The following is a 21,085-nucleotide window of genomic DNA, read 5'->3' on the forward strand; positions in this document are numbered from 1 at the left end:
GGGGAGGTTGGGTGCTTTCCTTCAGTGAATTTGGCCAGCAGAGCCTGCTTTGAATCTCTGATCTGGAGATTCAACACAGGAACACAAGAAAGCTGAGACTAAAAAAATCCTCCGTGGAATGGTGGACTAACTAGTGCTATCTGCTGCAGGCTAGTCTGGAAATTGCATGGACAGAAACTGTTCACACTCTCTGTATCCTACCCCTGGGAGAAAATATGCACCCCACTAGAAAGTCCCTGGCCCAATTTTGAAAACTTAAGCTGGGCAATTTTAAAAGCTTAGAATAAGTTGAACCAAATATCAAAGAACTGTGAAAAGAAAACAAAAACAAAAAATAATAGGCAAGAGAAAGAAATTGGTCTTCAGAGTAAATTCACTAACATATTCAGATGCCTAGACATCAAAAAATTACAAGCCATACTAGGAAACAGGAAGAGATGACCCAGCCAAAGTAACAAACCAAATATCCTGAGGACATACAGGCTTTAATACAATTTATCAGTGATAATCACACAACTCTCCTAAATGAAATCAAAGAATTTAAAGAAAATATGACTAAAGTAATAAAGGCTATTAAGAAAACACTGGGAGAACGAAAAGAACAATTTGAAAGCCTGCAAAGAAAAGTAACAGACCTTAAGGGAGTGAAAAACATGATGGATGAGATTAAAAATATATTAGAGGGAAGCAGACTTAGCCCAGTGGATAGGGCATCCATCTACCACACGGGAGGTCCGCAGTTCAAACCCCGGGCCTCCTTGACCCGTGTGGAGCTGGCCCATGCACAGTGCTGATTCGTGCAAGGAGTGCTGTGCCACGCAGGGGTGTCCCCGTGTAGGGGAGCCCCACGCACAAGGAGTGCGCCCTGTAAGCCCGTAAGGAGAGCCACCCAGCATGAAAGAAAGTTCAGCCTGCCCAGGAATGGCGTCGCACACATGGAGAGCTGACACAGCAAGATGACGCAACAAAAAGAAATACATATTCCTGTGCCACTGACAACTATAGAAGCGGACAAAGAAGAACACGCAGCAAATGGACACAGAGAACAAGCAACTGGGGTGGGGGGGAAGGGGAAGTGGAGAAAAAAAAAAGTAAGTGCCTCCCTTTTAAAAAAAAACATTAGAGGCACAGAAGAGCAGATTTGACTTTCTTGAAGACAGAATTAGTGATTTCAAAGACAAAACATCTGAATTGGAAAAGACAGGAGAACAGAAAGAAAAGAGAATGGAAAAAATGGAACAGAGTCTCAGGGAATTGAATGATAAAGAAAAACACACAAACACAAAGGGGCAGAAAGAATATTTCAGGAAACAACCCTTAAGAAGGACATAAGTATCAATATCCAAGAAAGACAACGCACCCCAAACACAATAAATCAAATAGATTTACCTTGAGACACTTGCTATTCAGAATGACAAATATCAGTGGTAAAGAGAGGATTCTGAAAGCCTCACATGCAAGGGAAACTTGATAAGATTAAGTGCCAGCCTCTCATCAAAAACCATGGAGGAGAGAAGAAATTGGTATGATGTATTTAAAGTCCTGAAAAGCAGAGTTGCAGCTCCTACCCTCTGGTTTCTTGGACTTACCCTGGCTAGCGGTCAACAACCACACCAGGGAGCTAAGAGTGCCTACAGCTGCAAGCAGGAGAATTGCATCCATCATCCGTGTTGAATCTAAACCCCCTCTTGATGGATAGGGGGACTGGACATAGCCATCCCAGGTCCACAAGATGGAGGAATAGAGTTTGGATTAGAGTGGACTTACTGGTGTTCTGCTGGGGAACTATTGTGATTAGTAAGGGAAGAAACTATAGTAGTGATGTGGCAAGGGTGGCCACGGTGGCTGCTGATGGTCAGGAGAGGGAAGAAGAGATATGGTTTGGGGGCATTTTCAGGATTTGGAGTTGTCCAAGGTGGTGCTACAGGGACGGATGCTGGATGTTGTGTGTCCTGTCATGGCCCACTGGGTGGACTGGGGGAGAGTGTGGACTACAATGTCCATGTGCTACAGCGGTTCTCCAGAATGTATTCGCTGGGTGCAGTGGATGTGCCACAATGATGGAAGAGTTTGTTGATGTGGAAGGGGTGGCATGGGTGGGGTGGGGGGTATATGGGGACCTCATGTTTTTTTAATGTAACATTTAAAAGAAAATAAAGAAGAAAATAAAATAAAATAAAACAGAAAAAAAAAATAAAGTACTGAAAAAGAAAAATTGCCAGCCAAGAATTATGTATCCAGCAAAACTGTCCTTCAGAAATGAGAGTGACTTCACAGTCTTCACAAACAAACAAAAACTGATAGGATATGTAACCAGAAGACCAGAGTTGCAAGAGATACTAAAGTGGGTGCTGAAGCCTGAAAGGAAAATCAAGCATGAGAGATTTGGAGAAGAGTTTAGAAATGAAGATAATTAGAAAGGGTAAACTGAAGGACAAGAAGACAGACGGTAGAACAATATGACAACAGAGAGCTGCGGGACAAAATGGATGAAGTCAGTAATAATGTTTAAGTTAATGGATTGAACTCCCCAATTAAATGGCACAGACTGATAAAATGGATTAAAAAATATGAGCCATCTATATGTTGTCTACAGAGACACCCAGATGTAAGGACACAACCAGGTTAAAAGTGAAAGGTTAGAATAAGATATTCCATGCAAACAGTAACTTAAAAGAGATGATGTAGATCAGATAAATGTAAAATAACAATATTACAGTAAATGAGCAATAATTACTCAGTGCAACTGGCAAATTATTACTGTGATCAGTATTCTGTAATTTTTTCCATACAAAATAAACACCTGCTTTTAATTGAGGCAGACTAGAGAAGATATTTTTGGATACTTCATACTTCTTTAATCCTTTCTTATTCATTCTCTTTAACTAAAATAATCTATCTGGATCAATAATAATTTAGCATGACTACCGCTGAACAAGATTTTGAGTTTTTCTGCCTTATAAAATAATGAATTGATAAATTGTTATCTTCTGTAATTCATCCCATTAAGATGTGAAGAATTCCCAGATTGGATTCTGATTATCTAAAAAGAAAATGGCCTAAGTGGAAATTAAATAACTAAAGCAATAATTAATTTCATTCTTAGAGATTATTATGTCAAATAGAACTGTAATATAAAAATTAGAATTATGTTATAATTAATTTCCCTATTTGAATTATTATTTATATTTATAAAGGTTTGTTGCTATGCTATTTTTCATAATTGATTATATTAAATCTAACCTGGCCTTGCACTCTTGTTTAAAATTTGTAATTTCTTTCAATCTATTTTTTTTATTCATTTTTCAATTTTATGATAAAGGACTTTTTAACAGCTAAAAAAAGCCATTGATTATACACATTGGATAGTTCATATGGTATCTGGATATATCATAATAAAGTTGCTTAATAAACAAATAAAGAATTGTGCAAGAATAGCCAGAAATACGAGTTATGTACAGCAGGGGAAACAGAGATTGAGAGGTGAGGAATTTTCTTGTTTGTTTGTCTGTGTTTTATTATTATTGAAATAATGAAAATGCCTTAATAATGATTGAAGTAATAAACACACAACTGTGATTATAAAAAATACCCCTGATTGTACACTTTGGATAAATTGTATTCTTTATTAATATGTATCAGTAAAATGGATTTGTTTAAAAAATATGATTAATTGATTCAGATAAGGCATAATATGCTTCAATTTATATAAATAAAGTACTGAATGACATGAAAAAATGCTCACAGTACATTATTAAGTTTTTTAAAAGTACCAGTAAGTATTGTGGTTATTGCATTTGAGAGTGCCCTTGGTAATTTTTACTTTTTTGTATGTTCTGTCTTTTTAAAAATAATTCACATGTATTTTTCTGGAATGATTAATAATTTTAAAATATTTTTAACTGAAAATCTTGAGGTAAAGAAAATAACTCAGTGAAGAGAAGTGGATGTGGCTCAAGCGATTAGGCTCCTGTCTACCATATAGGAGGTCCAGGGTTCAATACCCAGGGCCTCCTGGTGAAGGTAAGCTGGCCCGTGTGGCAAGCTGGCCGATGCAGAGTGCTGGCCCAAACAAAGTGCTGCCCCGCACAGGAGTGCTGGCCCACACAGAGAATTGATGCAGCAAGATGACACAAGAAAAAGAGACACAGAGGAGAGAGAAATAAGAGACACAGCAGACCAGGGAGCTGAGGTGGCTCAAGAGAATGATCGCCTCTCTCCCACTCTGGAAGGTCCCAGGATCGGTTCCTGGAGCCACCTAATGAGAATACAAGCAGACACAGAACACACAGCAAATGGGCACAGAGAGCAGACAATGAAGGGAGGGGGGAGAAATAAAATACATAAATCTTTAAAAAAAAAAAAAGAACTCAGTGAAGTAAATTATGATGACAGATGCATATGTATGAAAATAAATGAAAGCAAAAGCATATATATATGTAACTAATGAATTGATGATAACTAATGGCTGATAAATTGGGAATGTGTTATACTGCCAAAAGATTTTCCTAAAATTTCAAACACTATATTGAAACTAAAAGTACCAGTGGCAATTGCTTTAAAAAAAAAAAAAAAGATTTAGCAAAAATCAACAGTGTTAAATATACACTAAAACAAAACAGCACAAATTTAGCCTAATTACACAAATAAGGGATCATACTGCCTGGGAAACTTACAAATATGAAAATAGAAAAAGAAGAAGGTACTATGTATACAGGGTAACAGGAAAGAGATAATATTAGCAATATAGAAACTATAACCAAGGAAATAATTACAGAAAATGTTCTTGAATTAAAGAAGAATGTCATCATGAATAATAAAAGGGTCCATTCAGCAATAGTCTTCAAACAGAATGTTATAAACTTTTAAGGAGAAAATACAGTTAAAGATGACCACATAAAAATCATAGGACATTTCAGCCCTTTAATACTAGAAAAGAAAGATTTAATATGTTAAGAGAAATAAAGCCATCATTACAGAGGCAGTAGCTAACTAAATTAAATTCTTGTTAAAGTTAAAAGGAGACTATTTACAACTCCAAAAAAGTCTGGAATAATTTCAAGGAGTTTTATGCTTGCAAAACTCATATCAGAGACAATAAGTTCAGAACAGAGATAAAAATAAAATGTGAGGCTCAGGATTGAAACAGAAAGCTCCCGAGTCCGGCCGACCGGCAGTAAACCATTTTTCCTTCCCAAAAAAATAATAAAAATAAAAATAAAAATAAAATAAAGTGTGAAAGATTAATTAATTCAACATATATTTATTGAGCAACTAACTATGTGCCAAGTCCTGATTTGCCTACTGGGGAGAGAGCAGTTATGGATAGGGTTACCTTGTGGTTGGTTTGTGGTAGTTCTCTGCTTATCTCCAGGGATAACCTATAATAGAAGTCTAATAGGTAGACTACATTTGCCAAAGATAGGATGAAATGTACCAGCAAGTCATTTATAATGTGCTATTTAAAGTCTGAAACTTTCTTAGAGGCATCTTATACCAGCTTATTTACATTATTTATTGAAAATATAGATTGACAGTTTGCAACTAATTTAACCAGCGGGTATAAAAAACCCCTGAGAAGACTTGCACCATGGTTTCTGAGACTGAGGTGTCTCACACATATCTTGGTGATTCGTAATTCAAAGATGAAACTCACCTTGTGTGACTGAGAAAGGGCTGTTAGAGCTATGCCTGGAATTTGTGTTTGCATGTGCTTTCTTTTTCTTGCTGAAAGAAAGTCTTACATGGATATACCTTGTGAAGTCTTGTGAGTCTTTCCTATTACCAGATCCTGTGCAATTGTTGCAGCAATAAACAAAACAGAATGAAAAGCTCCTGATCCTGTGGAGTTTCCATTCTAATTGGAGAAGGCAGGCAATAGCAAAAAAAGGGAATGTGTAGTATGTTATATAATGATAAATGCTATAGAGAAAAACAAAGCAGAAAAGGAGTATAAAAAGTTCGAAGCACAGGAGTCAGGGAAGGCCTTTCTGAGAAGGTGACATTTAAGTAAAGCCATAAGGAGTGAAGGAATATGCACACAAGTATCTGGGGAAAGACGATTGCAGGCAGAGACAACAAACAGCAAAGGCCTCAGATAGGAGCAAGCCACTGAAAAGCAAAGAAGCTAAAGGGACTATAGTAGTACAAGTCAGGAGGAAAGCAATGAGATGAAATCAGAGAGGAAATGGTGGTAAATAGGATGTTCAGGGTCACTGTCATTGTTTTAGGCTTTTAAGCAGGATGAGTTGGGAAGCCACTGGATACCAAGCCTGAATTGCAGTTAAAGAGATCTCTCTGGAAGATGTGCTAAGAACAGACTCTCAGTAAGCAAGGTTAGAAGCAAGAAGACTAGTTAGGAATCTATGACAATAGTCCAGACAAGAGATGATGGTAGCCTGGACTGGGGAGGTAGCAAGTGGTGGTGATAAGAAGTAGAGAGATTGGGAATTATTTTGAGATAATGCTGACAAGATTTTCTGACAGATTACATGTAAAGTATAAGAGAAAAAGAAGAACCAAAGATGGGTGATTTAAAATAATTAGTGACTTCCAACTGCCTACTGGAGAATTCCATATGAATATTCCATATGCCTCTTAAATTTAACTGAGACTATCATCCTCATAATGGACCTGTTCTTTTTCCTGCATTCTCTCAGTGAACAAAGGGCAAGTTACCTCTGCCCAATTAACCAATCTGGATACTTGAAGGTCAACCTTATAATTTCTTTTGCACATAAATCTCATATCTAATGAGTTACCAAATCATCTTTAAAATCACTTTCAAATCTCACCAATCCTTCCCATTTCCAATGCTATTATTCTCTTACTTCAGACCCTCATCATGTCTTGCCAGGTGTACTACAATAGGGGAGGGAATTAAAAAAAGGAAGATAACTAAGTACCTCTAGGTGCCAGGCGGCAGACTATCTGATTCTTAATCAATACCTTCCTAACTGATATATTTGCCTCAAATCTTTTCACAATCCATTGTATATTCTGAAAGCAAGTTCTAAACACAAATATGATCATGTCATTCCATTGCTTAAAATCTTCAATGGCTCTGAACTTTTTATATATGAGTATTTCTCTGCCTGGAGATATTATTATATCATCATTTCCCTCACATTATTTCCTTATTAATACACATACATTTACTCAACTGAACCTACCTCGAGAAAATCCTTAGGTGCATAAACAGGTCTAAAAAGGCTTAAATCTAGAATTAATAAGTGAGAGTAAAAAAAATTTCAGTTAATATATTACAAGAAGGCTTATTCTTAATAAATGTTATTGGTCCTTTCTTAATGTTGCTGTGCAGATAAATTAATTCAAACATTTGCCGAGCATCAATTATTTGTCATACATTGTGCCAAGTAATGGGACACAAAAATGGACAGTTCCTCCCCTTGACAACCTAAATTACAAAATTCTAGCAGAAATTGAATCCTCCATTCACAAATTTGCAATCGATTATTTATAACTGAATTTGACAAAACAATGTCAAATGTAACAAAGGTTCTATATGAGAATTCTCAAAGTAATTAGAACACAATCTATGCATTCTTAGTTAATTTTTCTAGTCATGTTGAACTGTTCTCTCTCTTCTTTTCCTATAACACTCTGCTTCCTCTATTATGGCACTTATTTCTTGGCCATTCCCCCATACTTTTGTTTTTTGGCAGTTCTGGATGAAGGGTGACAAGATTATGCACATGTCCGTCGATACAATCACAGACAGCTATTTATCACAGTAAATGAAATGCAGTTGGCATTCAATATAAATTTGCAAAATTGACTGATTAGATTTTCAATATTAAAATGAACCAAATAAATTGCTGAAAACAATTTTTAGAAGTGCTAAAACTTATTTTTATCTATTTAGCCTATCTTTAACATCTCAATATAAAGACTGAAAATCATATAACTTAATTCAAGACAAGAGTCTCAGAAATCCAATGAATAAATTTACTTTTATAAAAGTATCTTTAAATCTTGATTTTAAAAAGGATAAATGATTAAAATATTCTCCAAATAATGGAGAACAGAAACCAAAGTTGGGAATTTTTAACTGAAGATTTAAATTAGGGAGGAGGGAAAGTCTCCATCCTTCCAAAAGAATTGTTAATTATGTTACTTTGGATCCATAATTGAAAAGGCGATTATTTTCCCATTATCACATTTTCAAAAACTCTTCATATACCTACCTGGTTCATCAGTTCCCATTTCATTCCATTTATTGAGAAGTTCTTTTTGTTCTGCAACTGGTCTCTAAAAAAGGTAATATTGAAATTGGTTTCATTTTATGAAATTTAGCAATGTGGCTGAAATGTAAAAATCAATAGCTTATCTAAAAGTTTAAATAAGCTACTGGAACACAAGGAAAAATAATTTCACTATACACAGTGAATTTTTTTGGAATCGTATTTAAATTATTAATATTTAACTATTATATCTAGTCTCAATGGTTCAGTTAGCATATGGAGCTAATGAGTCTGAGAAAAGAAGATAAATGGTCTGTACTGGCCAGTCAATTTCACAAGGAAAAACTGCTTCTCAGTCACATACTATATCTCTTACCCAATCTAGCAATCTCAGAAATGCTTCACAAGGGGGACTGGAGAAGAGAACATGATTGTATCTCAGGAATATCATCATAGAACACTATAAATGTAGACAGTTTGTCAAATTTATCCTTTTTTTAACATATTTTGGTGCTTTCAATGTCTTATCCTTGGATATTATCCAAAGTACACCCACTATATTCTGTCCTACAACAGGATATAAATATTAGGTAGGGAGAATGAAGCGAAGGAAAACTTGTTCTCTCCTACTTGTGAGCAGCTTTAAAGATTTAAAGTGCAGAGTGACAGATAAATTGTTCAGTATTCAATCTAAATAGAATTCCAGTTCTACAGAGAGAGGAGAAATCATTCTTTTTGTACCCTATTTTAATACCTGAAAAATGTTACCATATTGGCTATTAAAATATCAGAGTATGCCTGAGTTCCAGCACTGATTTCAGGAATATAGTATTGTGCTGAATTAGCCAAAAAGTAAGGAGACCAAAGGTAACCTAAATCTTTAAAGTACACTCACAATCTTTACATCCAAATACTGGGATAATCTACACTATAAATTCTATTATTTTCTATCCTAAAAAATATAGGTTGATTATAAAATGAAATCATAGCATACATAATAGAAATATACATAGAATATATCCACATAATCTACATTTCATAAATTTGTTTCAAAACAAATCGATATATTAATTTAGAAAAAGACACCTTCCTAATTTACTGTTGCAACTTCATGATACTTTCTAGTACTTATTTCAAAATAAAATACTTCAACCAAGATTTGTTAAAAGTACCTTTCGTGCCAGTGGGATACTCAGTTCAGTGCACATACTATTTAAACTCTTCAAAATTCTTTTTTCCCAACTTCCCTGAAATATAAGGAACCATCTATGATTGCTCTGGTTAACAATACTTGAAACTGATAAAAAATATTAAAGATATTAAAAGTTACAAAGAAATGGCGAGATTAGGTGAGATAGTTAAATATTGATTACTGCCTACTATGTGCCAGGTATTATTCTTAGCGTTATAAACTAAGCAGTGAATAACACTAAGTCTTGTTCCTCATAGAACTGACATTCTGGTTGAGGATGAGATTGAGGATAGATAAAAATAAATCAAGTCATGTGGTGATAAATACTGTAAGGAAAAATAGCAGAAGATTAAAAAGGTAAATTAAATTGAGCATTTTATAAATGTTTGATACTTGGGAATTCCATTAATGACTATCTAAAAAATAAAATTTTAGATTATTATATTGTAATTTTTCAAACATGACATTTCACCCCTAAATACTTCAGTATATATGTTCTAAGATATACTTCAGTATATATGTTCTTCTCTTCCAAAATCACAGCACCATTATCACACCTAAGAAAAAAATACTAAAATTTCATAATATCATATATATATTAGTCAATATTCAAATTTTTCCCATTGTCCCGGAAATGCCTTCTATAGTTTTGTTTTTTTAAATCCAGGATCCACTCAAAATTCAAGCATTACATTTGCTTATGATGTCTCTTTCAGTGTAGTTTAATCTATAGTCTCTCTGTCCTTTTGGTTTTCCTGATAATGACTCTTCTGCAGAGCTCTGGTGAATTAGCTTTTAGAATATGCCACAACCAAATTTGTCTTATTGTTTTTTCACAGTATTGATTACTTCTCTATCCCTTGTGTTTCTTGTAAACTGGAAAATTTAAGTTAACTTTAATGGTCAGTCATTGATTTGATTATCCATATAAACCATATTTTAATATGCTATTCTTGCAAAGTCAAGCTAAAATACCATAGTATACATGTTATGTGCATGTGTATATATAGAAAAGCTTCTTTACTAATATAAGCAAATATGTCTACAGACCACTTCTGGCTCATTGAAACCAAAATAAAATAACAGCAAAGTCCCCAAATTTAGATCTAGTAAGGAGAGAAAAAGAGAATTATATATTATGTTACTCATAATGGACAGTTGTAACCAATCAAAGTGGAATAATAACAATAATTCCCTCATTTGGTTGAGGACATATAAGGACTAAACGCACGTAAAGTGCTTCAAACAGAGATGGTTATATAATTAATATTAATTCAATAATTGACAGTTTTATTATAGCTATCATTATTCATAGCTGCTTCTTTAACACCCATATTTAAATACATTTTTCTCTTTAGCTGGAATATACTCGCCATGCTTTACTTCCATCCACAATTTCCTTACCCTTACTTTATCTAGATAAATCCTATTTACATTGCAGGTCTCAGCTTAAATATCACTTCCTCTAATAAGCCTTCTCTCACCTGATTATGGGTACAGCAGGTGAGAGAAGGCTTATTTAAAAAACTTCTAATGAATCATTATTATAAAAACAAAATTTACATAAATATTAAAATCAAATTTCCAAACTCTTATTATTTAACCTATTATAAAAATAACCAAATTGCTAGCAATTTAATTATGATTCCAAATGTTCTCATGAAAATGGCTTTTGAATGGATAAGAAGACAACTCTCAGAAACAAAAACAGAATTAAAGTTACAAGAGACATCAATGTATAGATCATAATAAATACTTTCAAGACTGTAACAAACAATTTTAATACAGCATGAAACTTACTCAAACTCAAACATCAAGTTCATTCAAAATAAAAAGAAATTTCATGATGATTTTGGAATGGCACTTTGACAAGAAATCCTGAAATACATTTGTTAACTTATCTTTTAAAAATTATTTTGGAAAAAACATTTCAATCAGGCATTTTATTTAAAGTACAATTGTAAGTTATTAATCATAGTTCCCTAAATGGATATATGCTACTCTACTGAGAATTTCAAAGAACTTAAAAATTAACATATATAGGAAAAATAGTTAAGAAGAAAAGTTACACAGAAGAAATTAGATATCAGAAGAAAATATTCTGAATGAAAAAAGTTTAGGAAACAGAACTATGTGCTATACATGTGTTTATATGTTATTTTATTAATCCTATGAGATATGTATCCATAACCTCATTTTTAAAATGAGGAAACTTTTTAAAAAGAACAGATGAAAGTAGAATGAGAAAGAATATTAAGAACTGAAACAATACTGATCAAATCTTTATTCAATTATCATTTTTTCTGTTTTCTACAACTAAAGTAGGATGTAGAAACTTAGAAATAACCCTCAAGAGAAGAAAGTACAGGATTAAAACTTGAGGGACAAAAGAGGAAATACATATCTAATTCAGAAAAACTGGTTATTTTAATGGCCAGAACAGATAAAAATAAGGTGCAATATCTGAGTTTTCAAATAATGAAAAGATACTCATTCAACAAATATTAGGTATTTATTAAACACATTCCCCTATAGATAAATAAAACTACATTGTTGACCTTAAGAAAAACATTTTACTGATGTGGGTGGGGAGGATGAGCTAGATAGACAAAAATATGGGACAAGTTGGAAAAAGTTCCTAAGATCTATACCAGTTCATATATCATCAACCACAGAAAGAACATGAAAGAAAGAGCAAAGAATAAGGAGGAGAAATCAAAATTTCTAGCTGCCAATAAAGCACATACTGATTCCTTGAAAATCCTACAAATAATTTTTTTTAAAATGGTCTTCCCACTCCTGTTCCATGATCTATGACACAATGAACAGGGTGGATAAAGTTTCTCTGGGGTATCCCTTGCATAAGCCACAGTCAGATGGTCAGAAAAATCATTTCCATAGTCCTCAGAAACTGAAACAGAATTTCCTGACAACAAGGGGAAACCCAAAATGATGAAGCAAATGGCTGGTTTCAAGCTATGTCATCCTTTAGGCGCTCTCAAAATCTCTAACCTTAAGTAAATGGTATTTATTCATTCCTTTATTCACTCACATATATTGAATATCTTCTATGTGCCAAACACAAAACAAGGAACAGTAAGAATAAGTTAAGAGGAGGAGGTGACCATTTAATACAAAAAAGAAATTTTCCCAACAAGTAGAAAGTTTTAACTAAAATGGCTTACTCTCTGAAATTTTAAGCTCCCTATTTTCAGAAGTACTTAAGCAAAAGAAAATGACCATGTGCCAGAGATTGGATTAGATAAACTCAAAAGTCCACTCTTGCTCCAATTTTATTGGTACTTAATTGTTCTTAGGTCCTATTTGTGGAGGTGAAGAAATAACAGCTAATTTCAAAAAGAAATGCTCAAGAAAAGGGTGGAGGGGATGGGAGCAGATGTAGCTCAAGTGATTGAGTGCCTGTTTCCATTTACGAGGTCCCAGTTTCGATCCCTGGTACCTCCTAAAAGCAAAACAAACAAAACAAAAAACCAAACAAGTCATCATGAATCCTATGCTATTATTTTAATACAAATTTCAATATCCATTTAGTAGCCCCCCCCCCAAAAAAAAAATGGAGAAGTGGGACTGGCAAATAAGTTATTGAAAATGGATAGTGCACAAATACAAAATAAAAAGAAAGTAATGGTTTACCCAAAGATGACTTGCAAAATAAATAAAAAGCTTTAAAATGTTAATTAAAAGGAAAATAAGTGAGTTTTTATACTTAAAATGCTTAAATAGGAAGACAGTTATCTTTTATCCAAACCCATATCCTCTCAAAATTAAATTACTGTTGCCTCAAATCAGCTTCGATAATAATTAGCATGTATGGTATTAACTCAAAGTATTTCAAGAGTTCTATAAATAAGATAATTTCTAATTTATGAGAGGCAAAAGACTTACAAAAGAATCACAACTGCATTAAAATCTTTTTAAACAGGTATCAGCTATCTCCTTGTTATTTTTTTATAACAATAAAAGTAAGTCTTTAAAATCCATATAAGTATGTTACTCAAATGTGGCCAGTCTCGAAGCCAAACTCAGCATGTAAATGCAATGCCTTCCCCCCAGCGCGGGACATGACACCCGGGGATGAGCCTCCCTGGCAACGAGGGACCACTATCAACTACCAACTGATGATGCAACTGGAAAATGACCTTATACGGAAGGTTCAATGCGGATCAGCAGAATATCCATGTCTACATAAAATACCATGACTTTAAAATGCTGTTTGACCTAAAGTAAGGGGGAAATGGAAAGGAGAAATGAGTTTATATGGCTACGAGTTTCTAAAAAAGAGTCTGGAGGCTGGCAGAAGGTTTGCCCTCATGCACAACTGAGCAGAGTCAGAGAGACAGATAAAGCAGATACAACCCCCAGATATTGGTTCCTTTGAGGGCTAAAGAGACCCATGGGAGTTATGGTCATGGCCGATGGGGTTAACTACCAGGGCAGATGGCCCCTCTTTGGAAATGGTGTTTATGTGTGATGAATCTGGACTCAGATGGGATCTCCCTTCATAAGACTTTCATGCTAATGTGCTGGAGGTGCAGTTAACGTTGGGATTTAAGATATATTTAGGGGATTTGAATCTCTGGACTGACAATGTGATAGCCAGGTCCTGAACCTCAACAGACTCCAGCACCTACAATCTGATTTATTGGACTTACCACACTCAGCTAAGATGGAGTTGAAGAAGGACAACCACCACACCATGGAGCCTAGAGTGATTACAACTGAAAATGGGAGGATTGCATCCAGCATCCAGGTGGAATCTGAGCCTCCTCTTGACATAGAGGTGCAATGGACACAACCAATCCAATGTCCACATAGAAGAGGTGGCATTGGATTGGGAAAAGTGGACATAATGGACAAAGGGTATGGGGAAAGGCAGGAAGAGATGAGAGGTGGAGGCGTCTTCGGGACATGGAGCTGCCCTGGATGGTGCTTCAGAGGTAATCACCGGACATTGTAAATCCTCACAGGGCCCACTTGATGGAATAGAGGAGAGTATGGGCCATGATGTGAACCAATGTATATGAGGTGCAGAGGTGCCCAAAGATGTACTTACCAAATCCAATGGATGTGTCATGATGATGGGAACGAGTGTTGTTGGGGGGGGGGAGAGGGGGGGTGGGGGGGTGGGGTTGAATGGGACCTCACATATATATTTTTAATGTAATATTATTACAAAGTCAATAAAAAATAAAAAAATTTAAAAAAAAATAAAAATAAAAATAAAAAATAAAATCCATATAAGTAGATAGCATGCAAAAAGACCGATGAAATTATAAAATTAGCAAGTTCTGATTTTCTTCACCCTCACAAAAGGGAAAGTAAAACAAAATATAACCCTGCTACCTAATGGGAAAACATTTCATAAATACTCTCTGATTATAAAAGGAACATGTATATTGTAGAGAATTTGGAAAACAGAACAATATGTAGAGTAAAATAATTAAATCCCACAAATTACATCTACCAAAAATAACCATTGTTAACATTTTATTCTCTTTCATTTTCCTATGTATGTATATGTGTATAATTGAATATATATAAACATACATATATATTTAAATTAAAGTGGAATTATATTATTTTATATTTGCTTTTTCTATTTAAGCTTATATTGCATCCATTTGCCTATTTCATTACATTTCTTCAAATATGACATTTTTGATGGTGGTCTAAAATTTCTGTTTTTCTCTGATTCCTTTAGAAAGGGTTTCGGACGATTTACTAAGTAAAATGGAATATTTTCTAAAAGAGAACCTTTTCCATCTGTTGTTTAGTCAATTCATTCATTTGAGCATCTACCATGGCCAAGGCACTGTGCCAAATGATGGGGAGAGAGTGGTGAAAATAGAAATAGGTCCTGCTTCACAGTGACTATGGAATCTAGCTGATGATACAGACAACCAAATATTGTGGTAGGGAAGTATAGGTGCCTTCTATGTAAAGGATCAGAGCCACAGGAAGAGTACTATCAGAGATCTGGGAGTCAGAAAAAGCTTCCTAAAGAAATTATTATCTACCCTATTACCTAAGGGATGTGCAAATGCTAGCCAGAAATATATGGGATGGGGAGGCGGTTCCAGATAAAAGCAACAGCATGAGTAAAGGTTCTCCTGCTGGAACTACTAAAGAAGGCCAGTTATGATTAGACAGAGAATGTGTATCTATTTACATACATATATATGTATGGTGTGTGGAGGCAGGGAAGGAATGTGAAGAAGCAAGAGATGAGACACAAGAGGCAAGATCAGGTACAATTTAATAAGCCACGTTAAGGAATTTGAGTTCTGTTCCAAAAATCTTGGAAGATTTTTAAGAACTAGAGCAACAATACAGAAGGCAGAAAGAACAGTTAGGAAGGGCACAAGAATTGAAATAAGGTAAATGTGACAATTAAGTTCATGTGTCAACTTGGCCTGGTTATAGTGTCCAGTGGTTTGATCAAGCAAGTACTGGCCTGACTGTTATTGTGAGGATATTTTGTGAATTTAAATCACCAGTTAGTTGACTGCATTATGGCTGATTATATCTACAAGTCTTATTTTAATTACTACACCATGGAGTCACCTAAAGACAAAATTTATATCTAATTTATTTCCGAATTTCTATCAGTACATAGCAGTGTGCCTTCCACTTCATAGCTATTCAGTAAATATCTCTCAGATACATATTATTACAATTGATAGAAGAGATGGCAAACTTCTACGTAATTAATTCACCATAAATTTACTAAATTCTTGTTAAATAAAGGTCAGTGTACTAGATGCAATGGGCAGATAAAATGTTTTAAAACTTACTGCTTTCAAGAAGCTTACAATAAATGTCAGAAAGATGTATACAGAAATTACTATAATAGAATGCAATTTGTGATAAAGGCCATTAAATGATAAAGAGCTACAAGAGTTCAAAAGAGGGAGAGATCCTTCTCAACAAGGGTAATCAATAACAACATCAAAGAAATGCCATCTTAGCTAAGTCTCAGAAAACAGATGGGATTTTCATAATGCAAAGCAGGCAGACAGAGCTTTTCAGGACAGAAAAATAAAAACAGAAAAGTGTTAAAGATATAGAGGGAAAGGCAAGCGATTCATTTGGATGGGCACACAGGACAGTTCAGGACAGTAGAGACTGACAAAGTAAAGGGGAAGGGGGAGACAGCGTAAAGAATCTCAAAGGCTGGACTTTGGAGTAGAAACTTCATTTGTTAGGCAATTAGAAGTCACTGAAGATTTGTTAGAAGGGAGTGAAATACATTATAAAAGTTCTTCTGCCTGTAGTTAAAATTAATAGTATTGAGTGGGCATTGGGAGACAGGGAGAGAGAGAGATTGAAAGTTGAGAGATCAAAAGAATACACTACTGTCCACATAGAAAAGGTGGCATTGGATTGGGAAAAGTGGACATGGTGGCTGATGGGTATGGGGAAAGGCAGGAAGAGATGAGGGGTGGAGGTGTCTTTGGGACATGGAGATGCCCTGGATGGTGCTTCAGGGGCAATCACCGGACATTGTAAATCCTCACAGGGCCCACTGGATGGAATGGGGGAGAGTATGGGCCATGATGTGGACCATTGACCATGAGGTGCAGAGGTGCCCAAAGATGTACTTACCAAATGCAATGGATGTGTCATGATGATGGGAATGAGTGTTGCTGGGGGGGGGGGGGGGGGAGAGGTGGGGTGGGGGTGGTGGGGTTGAATGGGACCTCATATATATATTTTTTTAATGTAATATTATTACAAAGTCAATAAAAAAAATACACTACAATAATCTAAGTGCAAATGATAAGATAATGATGTGAATTAAAGCACAATATTTGAAAAAAAACTTATTAAAGACAGTCATCATCATCTTCTTCATCATCCTCATCCTCATCATCCTCATCATTGTCAGTATGGTAATAACCTTGATAATGAAAAGGAAGAGAAGGCTGTAAGACTATAGGAAGAAATAACTTATGGAATTTGGTGACTATTTGGATATGGAAAACTTGGGTTAAAAATATTTCAAATATAAATTGCTAGAATGATGGAAACCTATTAACAGAAATGGAAAGATCAGGAAGAGATGCTCATTTTAGGAAGAATATAATAAACTCAGTTGTAGACATGTTGAATTTTATCTCACACACAAAAATTGTACAGCAGTTGATCATAGAGAAATGGAACAAAAAGAAATGCTACAGCAAAGAAGAGGGAAGCTGTAGAAATTTGTATGAGATGATGTGAATATTCTTAAAGTAAGTGGCAGAAGTTAAAAATGACTGAGACAGAGGTAAAACCGGGGCTATCCAAGCATGGGAAAACTTTGGAATAACCCAAATGGAAAGTAGATAATGAATAAAGAATAATAAGCAACAAGAATCCACCAAAAGTTAAATAAATGAATTTAGGTTAGACTAATAACTAACACAGAACTTATGTTATTTTCCCCTAACGTCTGGGAGAACAGAGAAAATAGACAATTGAGGCATCCTTAGGCTAAGGACGAGAATGGCAGACAGTGGAAGTCTGATGGGGCAAGATATTGCGAACTGCAAGAGAGAACATGTTGGAATGGCAGTAATGAGGTCCAGACTAAGTTAGCTTTCATGCAGAGGAGAGAATTGTCACGAGAACAAGGGCTAAAGTACTAGATGTTTCAAAGCAAACAAATACAGGAAGGTAGGCAGATACTAACTAGTAAAGGAATTAATCACTATAACCTTGATTAAAGAATCATGTGGTAGTACTGTATATTGTATATATGAATTACTGTGATCTAAAACTTTTGTGAAGACAAGCTTAATAATTAGGGAAAAAAGAAAAAGAAAGGACTTAGACACTGAGGAAAAGATGGAAGAAGTTACCTTGCCAATTTGCATACAGGGCAACACTTATTGCAATGATGGAAGGCAAAACATCAAAAACAAAGCTTTTGCATTTTTAAATTTTTTGATACCCCAATTTATTTTTCCTGAATTTTTCTAAATTAATATGTATTCTATATCTAACCTTTAAATGCATCACTATATTCCATTTTACTATTAATGGAAACTGGCAATATATTGGGCTTTATTTTTGAAGAAGTCTTGGATAACAGAGAGGTTCAACAATGGCAGGGGAGGAATTCTGGTGTGGGATGTTATTGACAGGGGACCCATGGTTGGCAGGGAGTTCTCCAAGGCACATATCCAGGGCACATAAAAATGTTTGGATATTTCATAGTGGTTACAATTAAAAACAACAACTGAGGGAGTGCTGAGTTCCTAGCCAGGGGAGCTCTATCACATCCCCTAAAGGAACAGCAACAATCTCCCAAGTGCAACAGCAAAGACCAATAAAGACAGATGGTCCAACAATGAGCCCTTGATACTGATGTCTACAATTATGAGCCTGTGCACCTGACATATGAATTAGGCCTAGAGCTGCAGGTGCCTAAGAGTTACCTCCTGAGAGCCTCCGTGTTGCTCAAATGTGGCCAGTTTCAAAGCCAAACTCAGCACATAAATGCGTTGCCTTCCCCCCAGCGTGGGACATGACTCCTGGAGAAAAGCCTCCCTGGCACTGAGGGATTACTACTCAGTACCAGCTGATGATGCAACTAGAAAATGACCTTGAATAAAGGGGTCAACTCAGACCAGCAGAGTATCTCAGTTTACATATAATACCAGGAGTTAAAAATGCTTTTTGACCTTGAATAAAAGGGGGAAATGGAAAGGACAAATGAGTTTATATGGCTATGAGTCTCCAAAAAGAGCCAGGAGGTTATCAGAAGGGTCACCCTTATGTACACCTCAGCATAGTCCCAGAGACAGATAAAGTAGATACAACCTCTGGTAATGGTTCTTCTGAGGGCTACAGAGACCAGAGAACCAAAGGTTCTATGGTCATGGCAGATGGAGTTCAGTGCCATGTCAGTTGACCCTACTCTGAAGTTTGTGTTTCTATGTGATGGACCTGGATTCAGATGTGATCTTTGTTCACAAGCCTCTCCTGTTACTTTTACCGGATCTGTAGTTGGCGCTGAGGTTTAGTGTATACACAGGGGACCTGAATCTCTGGACTGACCATGTGATAGCCAGGTCCTGAGCCCCAAGAGACTTGCAACTCCTACACTCTGGTTTATTGGACTTACCCCATTCAGCTAACATGGAGGTGAAGAAGGTCAACCACCACACCAGGGAGCCAAACGTGCCTACAACTGAAAGGAGGAGAATTGCATCCAGCATCCATGTGGAATCTAAACTCCCTCTTGATATAGATGTGGAGTAGACGCAACCATTCCAAGGTCCATAGGATGGAGGAATAGAGCATGGATTAGAGTGGACTTACTGATATTCTATTCATGAACTATTGTAATTAGTAATTGAAGAAAATGTGGCATTGGTGTGGAGAAAGTGGCCATGGTGGCTGCTGGGGGTAGGGAGTGGGAGGAAGAGATGCATGTGGGGGCGTTTTCGGGACTTGGAGTTGTCTGGGTGGTGATCAGGGACAGTTACCAGACATTGTATGTCCTCTCATGGCCCACTGGGTGGACAGTGGGAGAGTGTGGGTTATGGTGTGGACTACTGATCAGGAGGTGCAGCAATGCTCAGAGATGTATTCACCAAGTGCAATGACTGTCTCATGATGATGGAGGAGATTGTTGCTATGAGGGGAGGAGTGTGGTGAGGGGGTGGGGAGTATATGGGGACCTCATATTTTTTTAATGTAACAAAAAAATAAATAAAGACAAAAACAAAAACAAAAAAAAACTTAAAAAAAAAGATTAAATTATTTCAACAAACATTTATTGGGGGTATTCTGTGCTAGATACTGAGGATAAAAAGTACAGTCCCTGCTCCTTATGAATGTATAATTTAGTGCACGAGTTGACAAGTTTTTTCTGTAAAAGATCATAGAATAAATATTTTAGGCTTTATGGGCCATAACGTCTCTCTGACAAATACTTAGACCTGTCATTGTATAGTGAAAGCTGCCATAGACAATAATGTAAATGAATGAGTAGGACTGTGTTCCAGTAAAACATATCTTATTAATTCATACAATTTTAATGTATCACAAGATATTTTTCTTTTGCTTTTTCAACCAATTAAAAATGTAAAAAATTCTTAGCTCACCAGCCATATAAAAACAGGTGGCGGGCCAGATTTGGCCCATGGGCCATAGTTCACTGACCCCTGATCTGGTGGATAGTCCAGAAAGAAAAGAGAGGAGTACTATACATATATACAGTAAGTACACTGACCATTCATGAACATTCTCAGCAGCAACTAGCAGCAGTCTTTTAGAATGGACCTTTTACTTATCTCTCTCTCTCTTCTTTTCATTCATGAAAGGAAATCAACATTTGCAATTGTGTCTTATAGCTAATACGTACATACTGATATTTCCTCTATACTTTTGGGAATATTCAAATATCACCAAAAAACCTTCAAACCCCATTTTTTTAGTTTTATTTTCTTCAGTTTATTCCTTTGCAAACAAAAGATCAAATACCTGTTCATATATTTATCATTTACCTATTATACTTTATGACAAATTGATAATAAATATTGCCTGATTTCTAGCCCTAAAAGATACACCTAGAGATATAAATATACTACATATTTTCTCAAACATCTCCTTTTTTTTTCCTTCTTATATAGCTTCCTTTCACCATCTAATTTTGAGGGTTTTTAAAAATGAAAAT

The 21,085-nt window shown here is 35.5% G+C and overlaps 1 protein-coding gene across 4 annotated transcripts in view; it reads right to left on the minus strand.

Moving 5' to 3' along the window:
- The window catches only part of TBC1D19 (TBC1 domain family member 19), a 154,565-nt gene that overhangs the window by 100,921 nt on the left and 32,559 nt on the right, over window positions 1-21,085 (minus strand). For all 4 annotated transcript variants that reach the window (XM_058300110.2, XM_004452239.5, XM_004452241.5 and 1 more), the window contains 3 exons: window positions 9,377-9,451; window positions 8,208-8,271; window positions 7,173-7,219 (listed from right to left, as the gene is read on the minus strand). In XM_058300110.2, the coding sequence (XP_058156093.1) occupies window positions 7,173-7,219; window positions 8,208-8,271; window positions 9,377-9,451 (186 nt within the window). The remainder of the gene's footprint in view (window positions 1-7,172; window positions 7,220-8,207; window positions 8,272-9,376; window positions 9,452-21,085) is intronic.

This window comes from Dasypus novemcinctus, chromosome 1 (genome assembly GCF_030445035.2).
Source record: "Dasypus novemcinctus isolate mDasNov1 chromosome 1, mDasNov1.1.hap2, whole genome shotgun sequence".
Taxonomy (NCBI): Eukaryota; Metazoa; Chordata; class Mammalia; order Cingulata; family Dasypodidae; genus Dasypus; species Dasypus novemcinctus.